This window comes from Lepidochelys kempii, chromosome 1, assembly GCF_965140265.1.
Source record: "Lepidochelys kempii isolate rLepKem1 chromosome 1, rLepKem1.hap2, whole genome shotgun sequence".
Taxonomy (NCBI): Eukaryota; Metazoa; Chordata; order Testudines; family Cheloniidae; genus Lepidochelys; species Lepidochelys kempii.
The window spans coordinates 59,624,645-59,643,217 of NC_133256.1; the positions used below are offsets into that span (position 1 = coordinate 59,624,645).

General features: G+C 48.5%; 1 protein-coding gene across 8 annotated transcripts in view; it reads right to left on the reverse strand.

The window, feature by feature from the left end:
• The window catches only part of GPALPP1 (GPALPP motifs containing 1), a 37,973-nt gene that overhangs the window by 2,794 nt on the left and 16,606 nt on the right, over positions 1 to 18,573 (reverse strand). For 3 of the 8 annotated variants that reach the window (XM_073344914.1, XM_073344934.1, XM_073344905.1), the window contains 3 exons: positions 18,398 to 18,506; positions 362 to 493; positions 17 to 181 (listed from right to left, as the gene is read on the reverse strand). In XM_073344914.1, coding sequence (XP_073201015.1) covers positions 17 to 181; positions 362 to 493; positions 18,398 to 18,506 — 406 coding nt within the window. The remainder of the gene's footprint in view (positions 1 to 16; positions 182 to 361; positions 494 to 18,397; positions 18,507 to 18,573) is intronic. The other 5 variants (XM_073344953.1, XM_073344972.1, XM_073344944.1 and 2 more) reach the window with 2 other exon arrangements.

An 18,573-nucleotide genomic window follows, 5' to 3' on the forward strand; every position in this document is an offset into this window, starting at 1 on the left:
ATAAATAAATGCTCACTTGGGCTTTCCTCTCTCTGTCAGCTGGAGTATCTGTCCAAATTGACTTATCTCCTGATTTCTCATCTGTTCTTCTCTTGAAAGTTCTTGGGCCCAATCCAAAGCCTTTCAATTCTGGTGGAAGCTCAGTCATCCAAGACTCCCTTGAAACTTGCTTGGACCCATCCTTTAAGAAAAAAAATTACAATTTATTTATTTTTAACTTTCCACTATGGATTCTTCTAGATAACATTTTCTTAAGCGCTACAGTCATTTAGCATCTTCAATACATATAGATGGGCTTGCTAAAATTCACACAAACTTTTTTAGGACAAGAAAACACGCACAGTCAAAAGTATTAACTTACGTCATCTGAAGAAGTAAGTTTTTCTTTCATTCGCTGAGCTCTGCGTTCAAAGTCTCTAGTTACATTGGATTCTACTGGTCCTTTTGCAGGCATTGGACCTATGACAGCATCTTCCTCACTGCTATCTGTTGCCTTCCAAAAATAAAATAAGATATCAACCATAATAGGTCACTACAGAAATATTTTTAACTACATAAATTGTATGCTATTGTCTCCCTAATGGTTCATATAAACCCAACTCTTCTCAAACATGCCTGTCACCAATAATTTCTTTCAATATTCAGAAAGAAGAAGTGTATTATAAATAAACATTACTTATACATCCAAGCATTTAAAAGCTGTGCAGTCCCAGCTCTTACTCCCATTGCCTTTAATAGGAACCAGATTATTTCTAATCTCTACACTTCTGAAAGTGTCATCAGTGGTGGTCAGTAGAACTCTTGCCTGAGAGACATTAATAATGCACTTTTTTTAAAGATGTGTAGAATATTCAACATCAAGATATCATCTTTTGATACTCTGCTCACTCTCCTGAAGCTCTTAGTGATAAATGATTATCAGATACAAGTGAAATGTACACGTACAACTCTGATATCATGGGCACCAATATATCCTCCATTGCCGCCATCAGCATTCTTAATGTATTGCCATAGGTGTGCCTAGCATTTTACATAGCAAGAAAAGAGCTTAGAATTTAAGCTGATTATAGCAAGACTGGATGTTGGGAGGAGAATAACAGGAAAAGGTGGGGGTGGAAAGAAGGAAGGAATACACAGAATACAGTTATGGGATTGCTTCACTGGTACAGCATATGCTATGCTAGTTCCTACTTAAGGTTTGGGGTTTTTTTTAAATTCCCTTTCAGCATTGTTTAAAATGGAATTTATATTACTTGAAGGATTGTTGGAAAAAAAGTCAGATCTGAAGAAGGCTGGATGGAGTACAGAATAAAGGGAGACATTCTAGGTGTAGAGTGCTGAATGGGAGATGGCGCAAAAGTTCTTTTAAGAGAAAAGAACTACCATGCCTGCAGACGCTCCAGGTAAACAAAATGAAAATGTATTAGATATTCAATGATTTCATAGAGTTTAAAATCATCAAATTATGGTGTAGACCCGTTTATAAGCTGACCCCCGCTCTTTGATGCGTCACTTTTTTACCAAAAAATATTTGGCTTCTGAACGAATATATATAGTAAGTTAGGTGAAAATGAAAGGACACAGGTTCTGTGAAAGAGACAGGCGAGTGACAAGTGATGAGCTGTAGGAAGTGGCAGAGTTGTGCAAAGCCTTGAAAATGAGAATAAGGAGTTTGACGCTGATGTAAAGGTGGGGCCTGTTAAGTGGGACAGATGCATTCAAGTGGCAGAGGAGAGTGATGGTATCTATTGGTAACCTACAAGGCAACAGCAGGGTTGGCATAGTCCAGAGGAGCGAGCTTGAGTGGAGAACAATCTGGTGTTGGTAGGGAAGTAACACAACCACTGTGGGCAAGGCTACCTCCTACTAGAGACAGGGGCAACAACATGACCAACAGTCCTAGGTACCCCGAGAACCATCCCAATAGACAAAAGTGTCCCCACCTCCAGTCGATAAGGAAAACCACGGACCCAATCTGGATATTTTGTAAAGGAAGATGTGGCAGGCTTTAGACACCCCGTGAATGTTGGAGGAAGGTGTCACGGAGTGTGGGGGAGTCCAGGCCCTGCACCCCTCTTCCTGGGATTCGCTGCGACTCTCAGCCAGCCAGTAAAACAGAAGGTTTATTGGACAATAGGAACACAGTCTAAAACAGAGCTTGTGGGTACAATCAGGACCCCTCAGTCAAGTCCTTCTGGGGGGCAGGGAGCTTAGACCCCAGTCCTGGGGTTCCCTGCGTTCCACTACTCAGCCCAAAACTGAAACCAAACCCCACCCCAGCAGGCTCTCTCCTGCAGCCTTTGTCCAGTTTCCCGGGCAGAGGTGTTACCTACCCCTCCCCTTCCTGCTCAGGTTACAGGCTCTCAGGTCTCCCACTCCCAGTGAAACTCCCCTGCCACATTCCCAGGTCAACACTCCCCACTCCATGCTGCGTCACATCTCTTCCCCCCCCTTCGAGACTGAACTGAGCAGGGTCACTCTGACCAGTGACCTGGGGAGTTCAGGGCCCCTTCTCCGGGACAACGCATCCACTATCATGTTGGCACTTCCCTTCGCAAGGACCACGTCCATGTCATAATCCTGCAGGAGCAGGCTCCACCTCAGGAGTTTGGCGTAGGCTCCTTTCATCTAGTGCAGCCAGGTCAGGGGAGAGTGGTCTGTGTACAGGGTGAAGTGTCGCCCAAAGAGATATGGCTCTAGTTTCTTGAGGGCCCACACCATGGCCAGGCATTCCTTCTTGATGGCCACGTAGTGTTGCTCCCGGGGTAGCAACTTCTTGCTCAGGAACACGATGGGTTGTCTCTCCCACTTTTCATCCTCCTGCATTAACACCGCCCCCAGTCCCATGTCTGAGGCGTCGGTGAACACCATAAAGGGCTTGTCAAAGTCTGGGTTTGCCAGAACTGGACCACTGACTAGAGCCTCCTTCAGTGCCCGGAAAGCCTCCTGGCACTGCTTGGTCCAGACCACCTTGTCTGGCTTCCCCTTCTTGCATAGCTCGGTGATGGGGGTAGCTATGGCACTAAAGTGGGGCACAAACCTTCGATAGGTTTCAGAGTAACAGCCGTGTTAGTCTGTATTCGCAAAAAGAAAAGGAGTACTTGTGGCACCTTAGAGACTAACCAATTTATTTGAGCATGAGCTTTCGTGAGCTACAGCTCACTTCATCGGATGCATGCCGTGGAAACTGCAGCAGACTTTATTTATACAATAAACAAAGTCTGCTGCAGTTTCCACGGCATGCATCCGATGAAGTGAGCTGTAGCTCACGAAAGCTCATGCTCAAATAAATTGGTTAGTCTCTAAGGTGCCACAAGTACTCCTTTTCTTTTTGCGAAACCTTCGATAGTATCCTGCCAACCCAATAAAGGCTTGGACCTGCTTTTTGGTGTGGGGAGCAGGCCAGTCTCTGATCACCTCCGCCATAGCTGGTTCCGACTTTAGGTGGCTGCTCCCCACCCAATAGCCCACGTAAGATACTTCAGCTATCCCCACCTTGCATTTCTCAGCTTTTATGGTCAGCCCAGCCTCCTGGAGTCGGTCCAGCACTTATCTAACCTAAGACACATGGTCTTCCCAGGTCTGGCTAAAGACATAGATGTCATCAATATACGCCACGGCAAAACTCTCCATCCCCCTTAATAGCTGATCTACCAGGCGCTAGAAGGTGGCCGGCACTCCCTTGAGGCCGAATCATAGAATATCAGGGTTGGAAGGGACCTCAGGAGGTCATCTAGTCCAACCCCCTGCTCAAAGCAGGACTGATCCCCATTTAAATCATCCCAGCCAGGGCTTTGTCAAGCCTGACCTTAAAAACTTCTAAGGAAGGAGATTCCACCACCTCCCTAGGTAACGCATTCCAGTGTTTCACCACCCTCCTAGTGAAAATTTTCCTAATATCCAACCTAAATCTCCCCCACTGCAACTTGAGACCATTACTCCTTGTTCTGTCATCTGCTACCACTGAGAACAGTCTAGAGCCATCCTTTTTGGAACCCCCTTTCAGGTAGTTGAAAGCAGCTATCAAATCCCCCCTCATTCTTCTCTTCCGCAGACTAAACAATCCCAGTTCCCTCAGCCTCTCCTCATAAATCATGTGTTCCAGTCCCTTAATCATTTTTGTTGCCCTCCGCTGGACTCTTTCCAATTTTTCCACATCCTTCTTGTAGTGTGGGGCCCAAAACTGGACACAGTACTCCAGATGAGGCCTCACCAATGTCGAATAGAGGGGGACGATCACGTCCCTTGATCTGCTGGCAATGCCCCTACTTATACATCCCAAAATGCCATTGGCCTTCTTGGCAACAAGGGCACACTGTTGACTCATATCCAGCTTCTCGTCCACTGTAACCCCTAGGTCCTTCTCTGCAGAACTGCTGCCGAGCCATTCGGTCCCTAGTCTGTAGCGGTGCATTGGATTCTTCCGTCTTAAGTGCAGGACTCTGCACTTATCCTTGTTGAACCTCATCAGATTTCTTTTGGCCCAATCCTCCAATTTGTCTAGGTCCTTCTGTATCCTATCGCTACCCTCCAGCGTATCTACCACTCCTCCCAGTTTAGTGTCATCTGCAAACTTGCTGAGGGTGCAATCTACACCATCCTCCAGATCATTTATGAGGATATTGAACAAAACTGGCTCCAGGACCGACCCTTGGGGCACTCCACTTGATACCGGCTGCCAACTAGACATGGAGCCATTGATCACTACCCGTTGAGCCCGACAATCTAGCCAGCTTTCTATCCACCTTATAGTCCATTCATCCAGCCCATACTACTTTAACTTGCTGGCAAGAATACTGTGGGAGACGGTGTCAAAAGCTTTGCTAAAGTCAAGGAACAACACGTCCACTGCTTTCCCTTCATCCACAGAGCAAGTTATCTCATCATAGAAGGCAATTAGATTAGTCAAGCATGACTTGCCCTTGGTGAATCCATGCTGACTGTTCCTGATCACTTTCCTCTCCCTTAAGTGCTTCAGAATTGATTTCTTGAGGACCTGCTCCATGATTTTTCCAGGGACTGAGGTGAGGCTGACTAGCCTGTAGTTCCCAGGATCCTCCTCCTTCCCTTTTAAAGATGGGCACTACATTAGCCTTTTTCCAGTCGTCCGGGACTTCCCCCGATCGCCATGAGTTTTCAAAGATAATGGCCAATGGCTCTGCCATCACATCCGCCAACTCCTTTAGCACTCTCTGATGCAACGCATCCGGCCCCATGGACTTGTGCACGTCCAGCTTTTCGAAAGGCAGGGTCAGGAACTCAGAGCCCCAGAGGGGTGATAAAGGCCGATTTCAGCCAGGCATCTGCATCCAGCGGCACTTGCCAGTAGCCCTTTGTAAGATGCATATGGTGGTAAGGTACCGAGCTCCTCCCAATTTGTCTAGGAGTTCATCAGGCCTGGGCATGGGGTAGGCATCAGATACAGTGATGGCACTGAGCTTCCGATAGTCCACACAGAACCGGATCGACCCGTCCTTTTTGGGGATCAGCACCACCGGTGAGGCCCAAGGGCTGGATCACCCCCAAAGCCAGCATGTCCCTGACCGCTCTTTCCAGGTCCTGAGCAGTTTTCCCTGTGACTCGGAAGGGGGAGCATCTTATCGGCGGGTGAGATCCAGTCTGCACCTGGTGGACAGTCAGATTAGTGCGTCCAGGCTGGTTGGAAAACAGCTGTTGGTATGGATGCAGCACCCCCCTGATCTCAGCTTGCTGGGCAGGGGTTAGCTGATCTGAGAGGGGAATTGTTTCCAGGGGTGAACCAGCTCTGGTCCCAGGGAATAGATCTACTAAAGGGTCATCTCCCTGCTCCTCCCAATGTCCACACATGGCCAACACCACATTCCCTCTGGCATAATATGGCTACATCATATTCACATGGTACACCCAGCGGTGGTGCACCCCGTTAGACATCTCCACCACATAGTTTACCTCATTTAGCTGCTTGACAACCTTGAAAGGGCCCTCCCAGGCGACCTGTAGTTTGTTCTCTCTCATGGGGATGAGAACCATCACCTGATCCCCGGTGGTGTAGGCACGGGCCCGCGCTGTGTGGTCATACCACACCTTCTGCTTCTTCTGGGCTCTGGCCAGATTCTCCCTGGCCAGGCCCATGAGTTCAGCAAGTCTCTCTCGGAAGATCGGGACATACTCCACCACTGACTCTCCATTGGGAGTGGCCTTCCTCTCCCATTAGTCTCTCATCAGGTCCAGGGAGCCCCTTACTCTCCTTCCATATAACAGTTCGAAAGGTAGACTCCTGGGGTACCTCCCTGTACGCGAACAGCAGGTGAGGTAAGTACCTGTCCCAATCCTGCGGATGCTGGTTCATAAAGGTTTTCAGCATCATCTTTAGCATCCCACTGAACCCCTCCACCAGCCCATTGGACTGGGTTTGATAAGCTGAGGCCCAGTTGTGCCGGACCCCACATTTCTCCCACAAGCACCGGAGCAGGGCTCACATGAAATTGGATCCTTGGTCTGTCAAGACTTCCTTGGGGAACCCCACTCGGCTGAAAATGGTAAGGAGCGCATCTGCCACGGTGTCTGCTTCAATGGAAGCGAAGGGCACTGCCTCTGGGTAGCGGGGGCAAAATCTACCACCACCAGAATGTATTTCTTCCCTGACTGGGTTGTCTTGGGGAGAGGTCCCACTATGTCCATGGCCACCTTCTGGAAAGGCTCCTCTATGATGCGCAAAGGTTTCAAAGCTGCTTTCCCCTTGTCCCAGGCCTTCCCCACCCTCTGACAGGGGTCACAGGATCGGCAATACTGCCAGACAGTGGTAAAGACCCCAGGCCAGTTAAAGTTCTGTAGCAACCTCTGCCGGGTGTGCCAGATTCCCTGGTGCCCCGAGAGGGGGATGTCATGGGCCAGGTACAGTAGCTTGTGGCGATACTTCTGGGGGACCACCAGCTGCCTCCTGATCCCACAGGACTCCACTTCTCCTGGGGGAGCCCATTCTCGGTACAGGAACCCCTTCTCCCACAAAAACCTCTCCTGGCAACCTCTCCTCATGGTCTGTACCACACTGAGGTCTGTCAGGTCACTGAGCTTCTGCAAGGAGGGATCTTTCTGCAACTCGGCCTGGAACTCAGCGGCTAGGGAAGGGATGGGGATCGGTTCCCTCTCATTGGCTGGGTCTGAGGCCACAGCCTCTCTGAGCCATGCCCCTCGGTGCTCCCTCCCCACCAGGGTAGGGTTCTGCACCTCCGGTGTAGTACCCTCCCCAAGGTCGGGGCAGAGTGCCCCTCGCCGGCTCTGGCTATGGGTCATAACCAGGGCGGTCTGGGGGTTGCTTGGCCAGTCCTCTAGGTCCCCCTCCCTCATCAAAACCTCAGTGGGCAAATGGTGGTGTACCCCCATGTCCTTGGGGCCCTCCTTGGCCCCCCATTTCAGGTGTACCCTGGCCACGGGCACCTTGAATGGGGTCCCACCCACCCCCGTCAGGGTCAGGTAGGTGTTGGGCACCACCTGATCTGGGGCCACCACCTCGGGCCGGGCCAGCGTCACCTCCGCACCAGTATCCCAGTATCCATTGACCTTTCTCCCATCCACCTCCAGGGGAACAAGGCACTCGCTCCACAGGGACAGCCCCGCGCCCACCCTGTAAACAGAGAACCCTGAGTCCAGAGCATCGAGCCCTCTGGAGGAGCTGGCCTGGGGTACTCTTCTCTCCTGAGCAGGTGGCAAGCTGGCAGCCCCCCTTGCCTGGGCCGTCTGCCCCTCGTCCAGGTGGGTCCCTACCCAGTTAACCCTGGGTAGGTTGGGTCTGCTCAGTCTGTCCCTGAGCCTGGGGCACTGGGTCCGTACGTGGCCTCTCTGGCCACAGTGATAGCAGCTCATGTCATGTTGGTCCCCTCGAGCGGGTTGGATGGTCCTGACGCCATGTGTTCCCTTTGGGAGGGGTTCTCCATATTTCCCCGCTGGGAGGTCCCATGGTGACTCACTCTCTGCATCATGGGGGGCCTGTTCTTTTGGGTCTCCTCCCTGCTACCCCCTGACCAACTGTTCACAAACTCGTCTGCCAGCTGCCCTGCATGCTGTGGGTTCTCTAGATTTTTGTCCACCAGCCTCAGCTCGGAAGGGCACTGTTCATACAGTTGCTCCAGTACAATTAGGTCAAGCAGGTCCTCTTTAGCTTGGGCCCCAGCCGTCCACTTGCGGGCATATCCCTGCATTCAGTTGACCAGTTGTACGTATGTAACCTCAGGCGTTTTACGTGACTTCGGAACCTTTTCCGGTACATCTCGGGGGTCAGCCCAAACTCACGGAGCAGGGCCTTTTCGAACAGTTCGTAGTCCCCGCCTCCTCCCCTTTCATTCGGCTGTACACCTCCACAGCTTTGGGGTCCAGTAAGGGGGTGAGAAACTGGAGCCTGTCTGCAGGGTCAACCCTGTGCATCTCACAGGCATTCTCAAAGGCTGTCAGGAAGCTATCTACGTCTTCCCCCTCCTTACGCTGGGCCAGGAAGCACTTATCAAAGCTCCTTACAGTCTTGGGTCCCCCCAACTCACCGCAGCCGGGTCCCCACTGCTCCTCAGCCTGGCCAGCTCCAGCTCATGCTGTCTCTGCTTCTCTTCATGCTGCCTCTGTTTCTCCTTCTCCTCCTGTTGACGTTGCTTCTCCTCATGCTGACGCTGCTTTTCATGATCCTCCAGCTCCCTCATTTTCAGCTCCCTCTCCCATTCCAGCCAACTCCACGCCAGTGATGGGGAGCTCCGCCGGGAGGATCTCCTGCTGGCTGCCAGGGTCAGGGTGCCCTCAGTATTCGCTGGACTTCCCCCACCCCTCCCCTAGGCATAGGTAGGAAGGGTCTCGGGATGTCCTTGGCAGCAGTCTGACCACTCCCAGCCCGGTCAGGCCCCAGGGCCCACGCTGCGTCCACTGGGCGGCTTCCCTCAGGGACAGGGATCGGGTCATCCAACCGATCCTTCTCCTCCAACTGGGCAATCAGCTGTGCCTTAGTGGACCTCCCAATGTGCAGCCCCCTCTGCCTGCACAGCTCCACCAGGTCGCTCTTAAGGCATTTAGCATACATATCCCTGCTGGCCACTCGCAGGCCTGTGCAGCTTTCCATGGTTTTCAGGAAGAACCCCTAGGGTGCCAGTCCTTCTTGAGGTCACCTCCGCTTTGCCCCTGGGACCGCTCGCTGCAATCCCCCAGGGGACCCTGTTACTGCAAAAGTCCTCTCTGGTCACACACTCCCAGGGGTTAACCACCCCCTGAAACAGTCTCTCTCTGAATCTTCAGCACGCTTGGTCCCCGTCAATCCCCCTTAATTTTACTGTTCCCCAGACACTTACTGCAGGAAGCGCCATTCACGGGGTGCAGTACATCCCACCTCTGCCACCAGCTGTCACGGAGTGTGGGGGAGTCCGGGCCCTGCACCCCTCTTCCTGGGATTCACTGTGACTCTCAGCCAGCCAGTAAAACAGAAGGTTTATTGGACAATAGGAACACAGTCTAAAACAGAGCTTGTGGGTACAACCAGGACCCCTGAGTCAAGTCCTTCTGGGGGGCAGGGAGCTTAGACCCCAGCCCTGGGGTTCCCTGTGTTCCACCACTCAGCCCAAAACTGAAACCAACCCCCCCCCCCCACCCCAGCAGACTCTCTCCTGCAGCCTTTGTCCAGTTTCCTGGGCAGAGGTGTTACCTACCCCTCCCACTCCTGGCTCAGGTTACAGGCTCTCAGGTCTCCCATCCCCAGTGAAACTCCCCTGGCACATTCCCAGGTCAACACTCCCCTCTCCCTGCTGCGTCACAGAAGGCAAGAGAGTAGGAGGACAATGAGGTTGTGGGCCCACAAAACTGACACAACTGTAGAATTATCTAATATGATGGAGAAAGGAAAGGAGGGATTTATTTGGGTATGAGATGGTTTTGGCATGCTGAGTTTAAGTTGACAGGTGGGCTTCCAAACAGTGGATGAGGCAGTGGCAGAAGAGAGTGGAGAGAAAAACACACCACATTTCAGTGTAAAATAAGTTACTCACCTTGTGCAGTAAGGCGGGTTCTTCGAGATGTGTGTCACTATGGGTTCTCCACTGCAGGTGTGCTTGCCTCCCTGCATTGCTGATTGGAGAACTTCAGTAGTAGTGTCGATCAGACAGCAGATGTGGGCTAACCCCCCTCAGTTCCTTCTCTACCGCAGAGTCATAGACAAGAACCCTGGAGTACAGGGGAGGAGGGTGGTTTGTGGAGCACCCACGGGGAACACATCTTGAAGAACCATCATTACTGCACAAGATGAGTAACTTCTTTGAGTGGTGTTCGTATGGGTGCTCCACTGCAGGTAACTCCCATGCACTACCCTTATTAGCAGGTTGGGTCTTTGGAGTTGGGTCAGTTACAGATGACTGTATTGTGGAGCTGAAGATGACATAGGAGGGGGAAACCTTTGTCCTATCCAGGTAGAAGGCTACGGTTTAGGTTGTGTGTGCGAGTAGGAAGTCACGGCTGCAGGAAGAGGTTTACTATACTGTTGAGGAACCTTTTCGTGGTTGGGTGTGATAGTACTGAGTATCCCTCTACTGGTTGGTGGAAGGCTGTTCTAGCTGCTAGGTGCAGCTATCTGAGAGCTTAGAGATAGTCCTGATCTTTTTAGGGCCAGTGCCTAGGCTAAGAGATGTGGAAGATGTCAGGGATATTTGTTGGGAAGTACACCGACTCCGAAACCTGAACCATTTTTGCTGGTAAGTATGTCATGTTGAGGACTTTTTACTGTGTAATAATACCTCTTGTACCTCCTTGGAGCAGGAGCTTTCTAGGTGTTGGAACCAAGAAGGAGCCATGCCTCAAAGCGAAGAAACCCTACACCTCAGCCTGGGGAATATCCTCTGCTCTCTGAGAGGAGGTAGAGTGGCTGGGAGAGGGATCAATGAGCACACTGGAAGCTATGACAGGTAAGAATACCAAGTCTGTCTTGGCCAAGTAGGATGATCAGTATGATGTGCTCCATCTCTTTTTTTTTATTTTCAGCAGGACAGTAGGGGAAAAGGAGGAAAGGCAGAGAGAAGGTCCCAGTCCCAAGGGAGGAGGAGAGCATCGCTCAGAAAATGTTATCCTATTCCAGCTCTGGAGCAGTAGCGTGGGCATTTCTTGTTCAGGTAAGTGACAAACAGACCTATGGTCAGTGTCTCCCACCACCCTAATAGAGTGTGAAGTATTTCTGGGTCTTGCTCCTACTTGTGGCTCTGTGGGAATTCCCGACTGAGACTGTCTGCTATCGAGAGTTGTGTGCCTAGGAGGTAAGCTGCTGACAGTGTGACTTCGTGGAAGACGCATCAGTTCCACAGTCTCATTGCCTCTGCACAGAGGGAAGGTGAACTGGCTCCCCCTGGTCAATTTATTTAGTACATACAGGCTATGTTGCCTGTTAAGACTCTTGTGTGCGACCCTTTCATCAGTGGGACGAAGTGGGCACAGGCATTCCTGACCGCCTTTAGCTCAAGGAGCTTCATGTAAAGGGCTATCTTTGTGGGTAACCACGTGCCTTGTGTTGTGAGGTCATTTAAATGTGAACCCCACTCTCTGAGCGATGTGTCCGGAAGGGGTGGGGGGAAAGTTGTGAGAAGGGGGTCGCTTTTCCAACGTTGCCTGTGTCTTTCCACCACTCTAAGGAGTTCTTGATCCTGGTGGGTAGTGACAGGGGTTTGTCTAGTCTGTCCCTGTTTGGTCTGTAAACTGAACTGAACCACATATGCGAGACTTCCCATGCAATGCCTCCAGGTGGTATTACAGCTGTGCTTGCAGCCATTTGCCCCAAGAGTTGGAGGGAGTGTTTGGCTGATATTTGTGGGCTGCTTTGTATGGTCTCTGAGTGTGGCCAGGGAGAGAAATCTGTGTTGAGGTAGAAGAGGTCTGGCCTGTAATGGGTCGAGGTTGGCACCTATGAATTCCAGGTTTTGCACTGGAACAAGGGTTGACTTTTGGCTGGTGATCTGTAGACCCAGTTCTGTGAACAAGTGCATTGCAGCTTTAGTGACTCAGTGAGCCTCTTGGAGGGATAGGGCTCTGAGAAGACAATCATCCAGATAACAGTAAATTGTGATCCCCTGGGAGCATAAGCGTGTGGCCACTACTGAGAGAACCTTGGAAAATATTCTCAGGGCCAATGATAGCCCGAAAGGGAATAGCCTTTACTGGTAGTGTCTTGTCCTAGAGTGAATCTGAGAAATCATCTGTGAGAGGGTAAGATTGCGATACAGAAGTAGGCATTCTGAAAGTCAAGGGCTGAAAACCAATCATCCTATTCCAACATTGGGATGATCATTGCTAGAGTGATCTCGAATTTTTGAGCTTTGACAATCTTGTTGAGAACTCTGCAGTCTATTATGGATCTCCAACCTCTCTTCCTATTGAGAATTAGGAAATATCAAGAGTAGAATCCTTTGCCTCATAGATGTTGAGGTACTGCTTCTATGGCTTCTAATCGGAGGAGACTATTAACCTCTTGGCATAGTAAACTCTCATGAGAAGGTTCACTGAAAAGGGACACGGAAGGGTGTTGGAGAGGGCAGGGATGTAAAATGGATAGAGTACCCACTGCGAATGATCTCTAGGATACATTGGTCCAATACTGTTCGTTTCCAGATGCTGCATAACATTGTCAACCAGTGGCCAAATGTCAACCAATGGCTGTAGCAGTTGGAGGAAGTGGTCTATTGACACCTCAACCAACACATCAAAATTGGTGCTTGGATGTAGACTGCTAGGATGAGACAGATTGTGGGCCAGATGGTTTACATCTTGAAAATTCGTTTTTCTTCCTCTGTGGCTTGCAGTAATATTGAGGTAGGTATTGGGAGATGCGTGGTTTGTTCTGGGGCTGCAGACTACACTTCCTCTTTTGTCCTGGCATGTAGATGCCCATGAACAGAGAGTGGTCCAAGAATCTTCAAGGTGTGAAGAGAGGCATGAGTCTTTTCCACTAAGAGCTTAGTGCATTCAAAGGGAAGGTCTCCAACAGTTGATTGTACCTCCTTCGGGAATCCCTACAGATGGAGCCATGACACCCATGGCATCACCACCACGGTGGAGAAGGACTTGGCCAATGTGTTGGTTGCATTGAAGACAGATTGTAGCATTGTCTTTCTACTAACTGTCCCTCCTGGATAATGGCCTTAAATTGGTTGAAATGTGACTCAGGCAGCTGCTCAATAAAATCGTTCAGTTTTGAATAATTTATGTAGTCGTATTTTTCTGTCAGGGCTTGGTAATTGGCAATTTGAAACTGAAGAATGGCTGAGGAGTTCACCTTCCTTCCAAAGACATTCAAATGCTTCCAGTCACTATCGTAGGGAGTGAACCTCTTCTGTGTTGATGGACACAGGAACTACAGACGCTCCCCGATTTACTCAATCGTTCCGTTCTGGAAAGCCTTGCGTAACTAGAATTTCGCGTAAGTCAGAAACGTATACCCGAATGTTACGCAAAAAACAAACAAACCACCCCACTCCTCTTTCTAGCTTATGGAACTTTTTCCGTAAGTGCAAATTTGCGTAAGTTGGGTCTTGTGTAACCCAGGGAGCCTCTGTAATAGCGTCCTCCACAATGGACTTAGGTGGAGGGTGGGAGAAGAGGAATTCAGTCTCCCTTGCTGGGACATATTTTTTGTCCGGTCGTTTGCAGGTAGGTGCCACCAATGCTGGGGTTTGCCAAATGATTCTTGCCAGGTACAGAATGGCCTTGTTAATAGGGCAATCTTTGAAAACTAGGATGAACGGAGTATGTCCAGGAGATGATGGTGGGTGTCCGTGACTTCCTCCAGCAGTATTTGGAGCATGTCTGCCACTCTCTTTGCTAGATCCTGGAAGAGACTAAAGTCCCCAGTCAGAGACAGTGAGGGAGGCATGACTGCCTCATCTGGGGAGGAGGATCTGGTCCTTGGGGTCACTTCTTTCTCAGCACTGCCCTCCTGTTCTTCCACAATTTCTTCTGGAGGTTCTGAAGCTCTGGACACTGCAGCTAAAGGGGTGCATCTCGAGGGTTCTCAAGTGGGGCCAGAAGCTCGAGAGGCATGCTGGCGATAGGCAGCCCAAGGGTCCCAGTATGGCCACTGTGGTGGCAGAGAGCATGGTGGTGCCCATGCCAAGATGGTGGGGCCATCTGAAGGAATGCTCGAGGGTCCTGTTGATATTGAACTCTGTAAGGAGCCTGGGAGGAGTACTGTGATGCTACCTCCTTGGGTTTGCTATCTGAGCCCTCACTAGAGGGCGGGGGAGTGGGGAGGACTCCTGTGCTGGGCAAAGACTCAGTGCAAAGGTGCTGGTACCAAGAAGAGGCTCTGGTACATCAGATACATGGAGGTCCCTAGAATGTTGGAATTCTGGTGGGACTGACTGACTGGCTGCCACTGGCAGTACTGGGGGAGATGGGGATCTTGTCTGTACTGGCTGCTCTGGTGCTGGATGAGGTGTTGATGTTGGTATCGATGTAGACTTTTGAACCGGCAATGCCTTTGTAGCAGAGTGCTTATTCCTGTCCTCGTGACTCAGTGCCTCTGCCCATCGGGTCCATAGGCTTCTCAACTCTACCAGCCACTGCGAACTTCCATGAGCCATGGGTACTGGACTGGGATAGTCTTGCTGCTGATAGTACTGAGCATGCCAGAGAGCGCTTGTGGCTCTCTCAGGGCTCACTGTGGTGGACTTCCTTCTTCGACGATTCGTGAGAGGGATTAGCAGCTTGTTTCTTTGACCTGCAACCTTTAGATGTTGAGGGCTGTAGCAAAGACTCACATCTGCCAGGTGACTTGTGGTGGAGGGCCAGAGAGGGTCAGAGAGCCACCTCCATGAAAATCTTCTGTCTGGGCTTTCTATCCTTATGAGAGTGGGACCTGAATTGGTGGCTGAGATCATCCTTTTGTTGAATGTGGCCTTCCACAAAGCAGCAAATGAACTGGGAGTACTTGTCTGAGGTAGGGATCACCTCTTTGCAAGAGAGGCACTTCTTGAAGACCAGTGAACTGGGCATACCCCATTGGAGGAAGGGTCCACAACGGGGGAGGGCGGGAATGGGGAAAAAAATTTAAAAAAAAATTGAGAAAATTAAGGGGAAAAATTACTACACTAAGTACTAACTATGTAAATGCAAAAACAAAAGCAATTGTTGTAGTGGACTGCAAATAGCTACATCTTGAGCCAGGGGTGGTTGAGAAGGAACTGAGCAGGGTTAGCGTGTGTGCACTGACTAGTCTCATCGCAGGGCACAAGGAGAGACAGCACATGTACTGACCTAACGGACATGGCTACCGAAAGTTCTCTGATCAGCAGCACAGGGATGCAAGCACACCTACAGTGGAGCAATCATAGGGCCACTACTCGAAGAAGGCGGCCATTTGAGACCATAATCCTGGATGGGGTCACCCTGATCTATAGCACACAGAGAGAAAGAATGGCCAAGGATAAAACCCTGTTGGAAACTGACCACTAGTGGGAGCAGGAAGAGGTGGAAAAACTGAAGCAACACTCCAAAAGTTAGCGAGAGAGAGAGTGAGTGTGTGTGTGAGGTATAGAGTCATGAAACGAGGGAAGAGTTGAAAAGGATGTTGTGACTACCTGCATCCAATGGAGTTGAAAGGCTGAAGAGGACAAAGATGATTATCCTTTCATAACCCTAATAGTGTGTGCATATAATGGTATTATCTCTTCTCTTTTTACCCTAAAGCTTTTTCACTGATTTTAAACTGTAAGTATTGAATAAACTACCACTGTGGTATTTTGTTGTTTCTCAGGATGTGGCCAAAGAGGCTAGAAAAAAAAATGTGGAACAAAAGTTTAAAAGATTTCACAAGTTATCATAAGCGCTTTGAAGATGAAAGATAAAGAAACTCTGCTAGGTTTTAATCGAAGTCCATCTTGTTTCCTTGCTCATTAATGTTAAGTTTAACACACTCCTACCTCCTGTCCCCAAATACATGCACTTAAACAAATCTAAAAAATACACAGGTATTGTGAGATAATTCAATACACAATTACAGTGAAGAGGAGTCGACAGAATAAGCTGTCTCTACAGATAACAAAAACCTCCTCTTGCCAAACTGAATAGTAAAAAAAAGTTATTTTAATGTAGAAAATGCATACCCTCTACAACTGTGCAATAAGTGTTATAGGAACAAATCGCATCATCCCAGTTAACACACGAAAAGATTATAAAAATTTTTACCTGTTGAAACTAGAAGAAAATCTCTGCAATAAATTAAGTTTCTTTGTTACAAACACTTCACTTGACACATGATCTGGAGGTCCCTATTTAACAATGGAGGAATTTTTATACTTTTTTGTTTGAAATGTAGAAACAGCCAAATTTTGATATCTCTGCAACCAGACATTTGTCAATATGACAAACTGCTTAATCATTATTTGCAGTTAGGAATATTTTTAAACAGCAGACTATCATTCTTCATTATAAATTGTGACAATACGGGCTGTAGGAGGTAGCAGAATGGTCACAGCACAAAGTGCTAATAAAAAAAGCTTGGTTTCAGAACAGCACTTACACTCTAGTAGGCTGGGGTCTTGCACTGAAAATTGAAACACTTCAGAACAACAGAATAAGGAAAAGTTGGTACAAACATGTGCTAACGTTTACCTGAAACAATTACGTGTGTTATGACACTGAACATTTGGCAACAATTCTGTCACATATTTTACACTTTCCCTACCAGTATATATTACCTTGGAGCAGGGCTCCCTGCTAAGTCACATACCAGTGTGAGTTAGGCATTCAGAGGTAGTAGTGAGAAAGGAAAGACACGAAGGGCAACGGGAGGGAGTAATGGAGAGCAGAATTTTGAAAAAAATCTCAAATAGGGAGGAGAGTAAATGGGAAGAAAAATGACCATTTCCCATCCTAAAGCACACCATGATCTGACCAGTAATTGAAGAGGACATGCAGAGGAGGAGGGGGAGCGCTTGTGCCCAATTTTTACTTCCTTAGGATAGATAAAGGAGGCATGTAAAGGTATATCCATTTTTTTTTTACTTTTTTAAAAACATACAATTCAGGCCCCATCTACATAGAACCACTGACATATCACAAAAGACAAGAGCAACTGAGAAGATATGCAAAAAGAAAAGGAGTACCAATGGCACCTTAGAGACTAACCAATTTATTTGAGCATAAGCTTTCGTGAGCTACAGCTCACTTCATCAGATGCAGAGATGAGATTTTAGACATGTTTAAAACTGTGGCGTTTAAGCTCAATACAAAATGAACACTTTGGAGAAACTGTCATTGTTAAATATTCAACACCCCTCTCCTTCAAAATAAGTGTGAGATCTCATATTAACTAGTCTAACAGCTCTTTATATCTAGTATGAGAATCATCTGAGCCCAGCACTAATCAGCTTTCAGGATTTCTCTCCAGCCACTGCAGGAGTTCAGGGACAGATGGTAGTTTGGGAAGCAGCCCCAGATTACTGCCTCTGTTCACAGTGCAAGAGTGAAGTTTCCAGGTGTGGGTTGGTTGGGAATTTGCTGTATCCCTCACGACTCAACTGTCAATGGGCACTGTCCCAGACTTCTGGGAATGTAGTTTAGAACCCATCAAGCCAGGCTAGCCATGCTGACCACCTGGCTGTCTCTCTCCCAGAGCCAGGGAAGTGAATACCATCTATTTGGGATTTACTTGCATTTTGGGTCCTGGGAAGGGAAGCTTGTTTGAACTGTGCCACAATACCCTCTAGGGGAGAGACTATCATACCAGAAGAGAAAGTGAGGTGACGTTTGTTTGACTACAAGTCCACAGGCTTGGCTTTTTTATTTAATTCTGTCTACAAACACCCATCCTCCAGCAAAACCAAGAAAGAGCAGACTTTGTGATAAAGAATAAGAAGTTTGACACCATTTTATAACACCTGCTGTTTGCACCCTCATCCCTCCTTTCCCCCAAACCTCACAACATTTCCTCTCCTTTGGCCAGCTCCTTACTTTTATCCTCTTGCTCCTCACCAACTCCCTGTCTTGATGTTTTCTTCCAACTCACTTGTTAGATAAGTGAACTTAGACTGTAAACTCTACAGGGCAGGGATTATTTCTTTTCTAAATTCTTTGAAGTGCCTAGCATGCTCAAGCACAAGATAAATGAAAAGGTGGGCAGAGAAACTTACTTTTCCTCTGCACAATCCCTTTCAGACAGGATTCTGCAGTTACAGTTCAGAAGCTACTTGATTATCATTGATTGTTTATACTGCAATGGCACCCAAAATGAGCCAGATATTTTAGACCATAAACTCTACAGGACAGGGATTTGTCTTGCTCTGTAGGTGGAAAGCAAGATCTACTGTATTAAAAAGTTATTTCAGTGGGCTTTGGATCAGGTCATCAGTTAGAATCCTTCAGATGCCAATGCACTATAAATACAAGATAGATCAGTGCCATTTCAGTTTTTACAAACCTGGGTATGGAATTCTGAAGAAATAGAAGATCCTATGGAACAGCTGTTATCTTCAGTATACTGTGTAGGCTTCCTAAAACCAGGTGGCAAAGCAGGACCTATAACAGGCCTCAAAGAAAAAAAAAGAATTATTTCCCTTCCCTAATTAAAAAAAAGAATCAGCATGAAAAGCACAT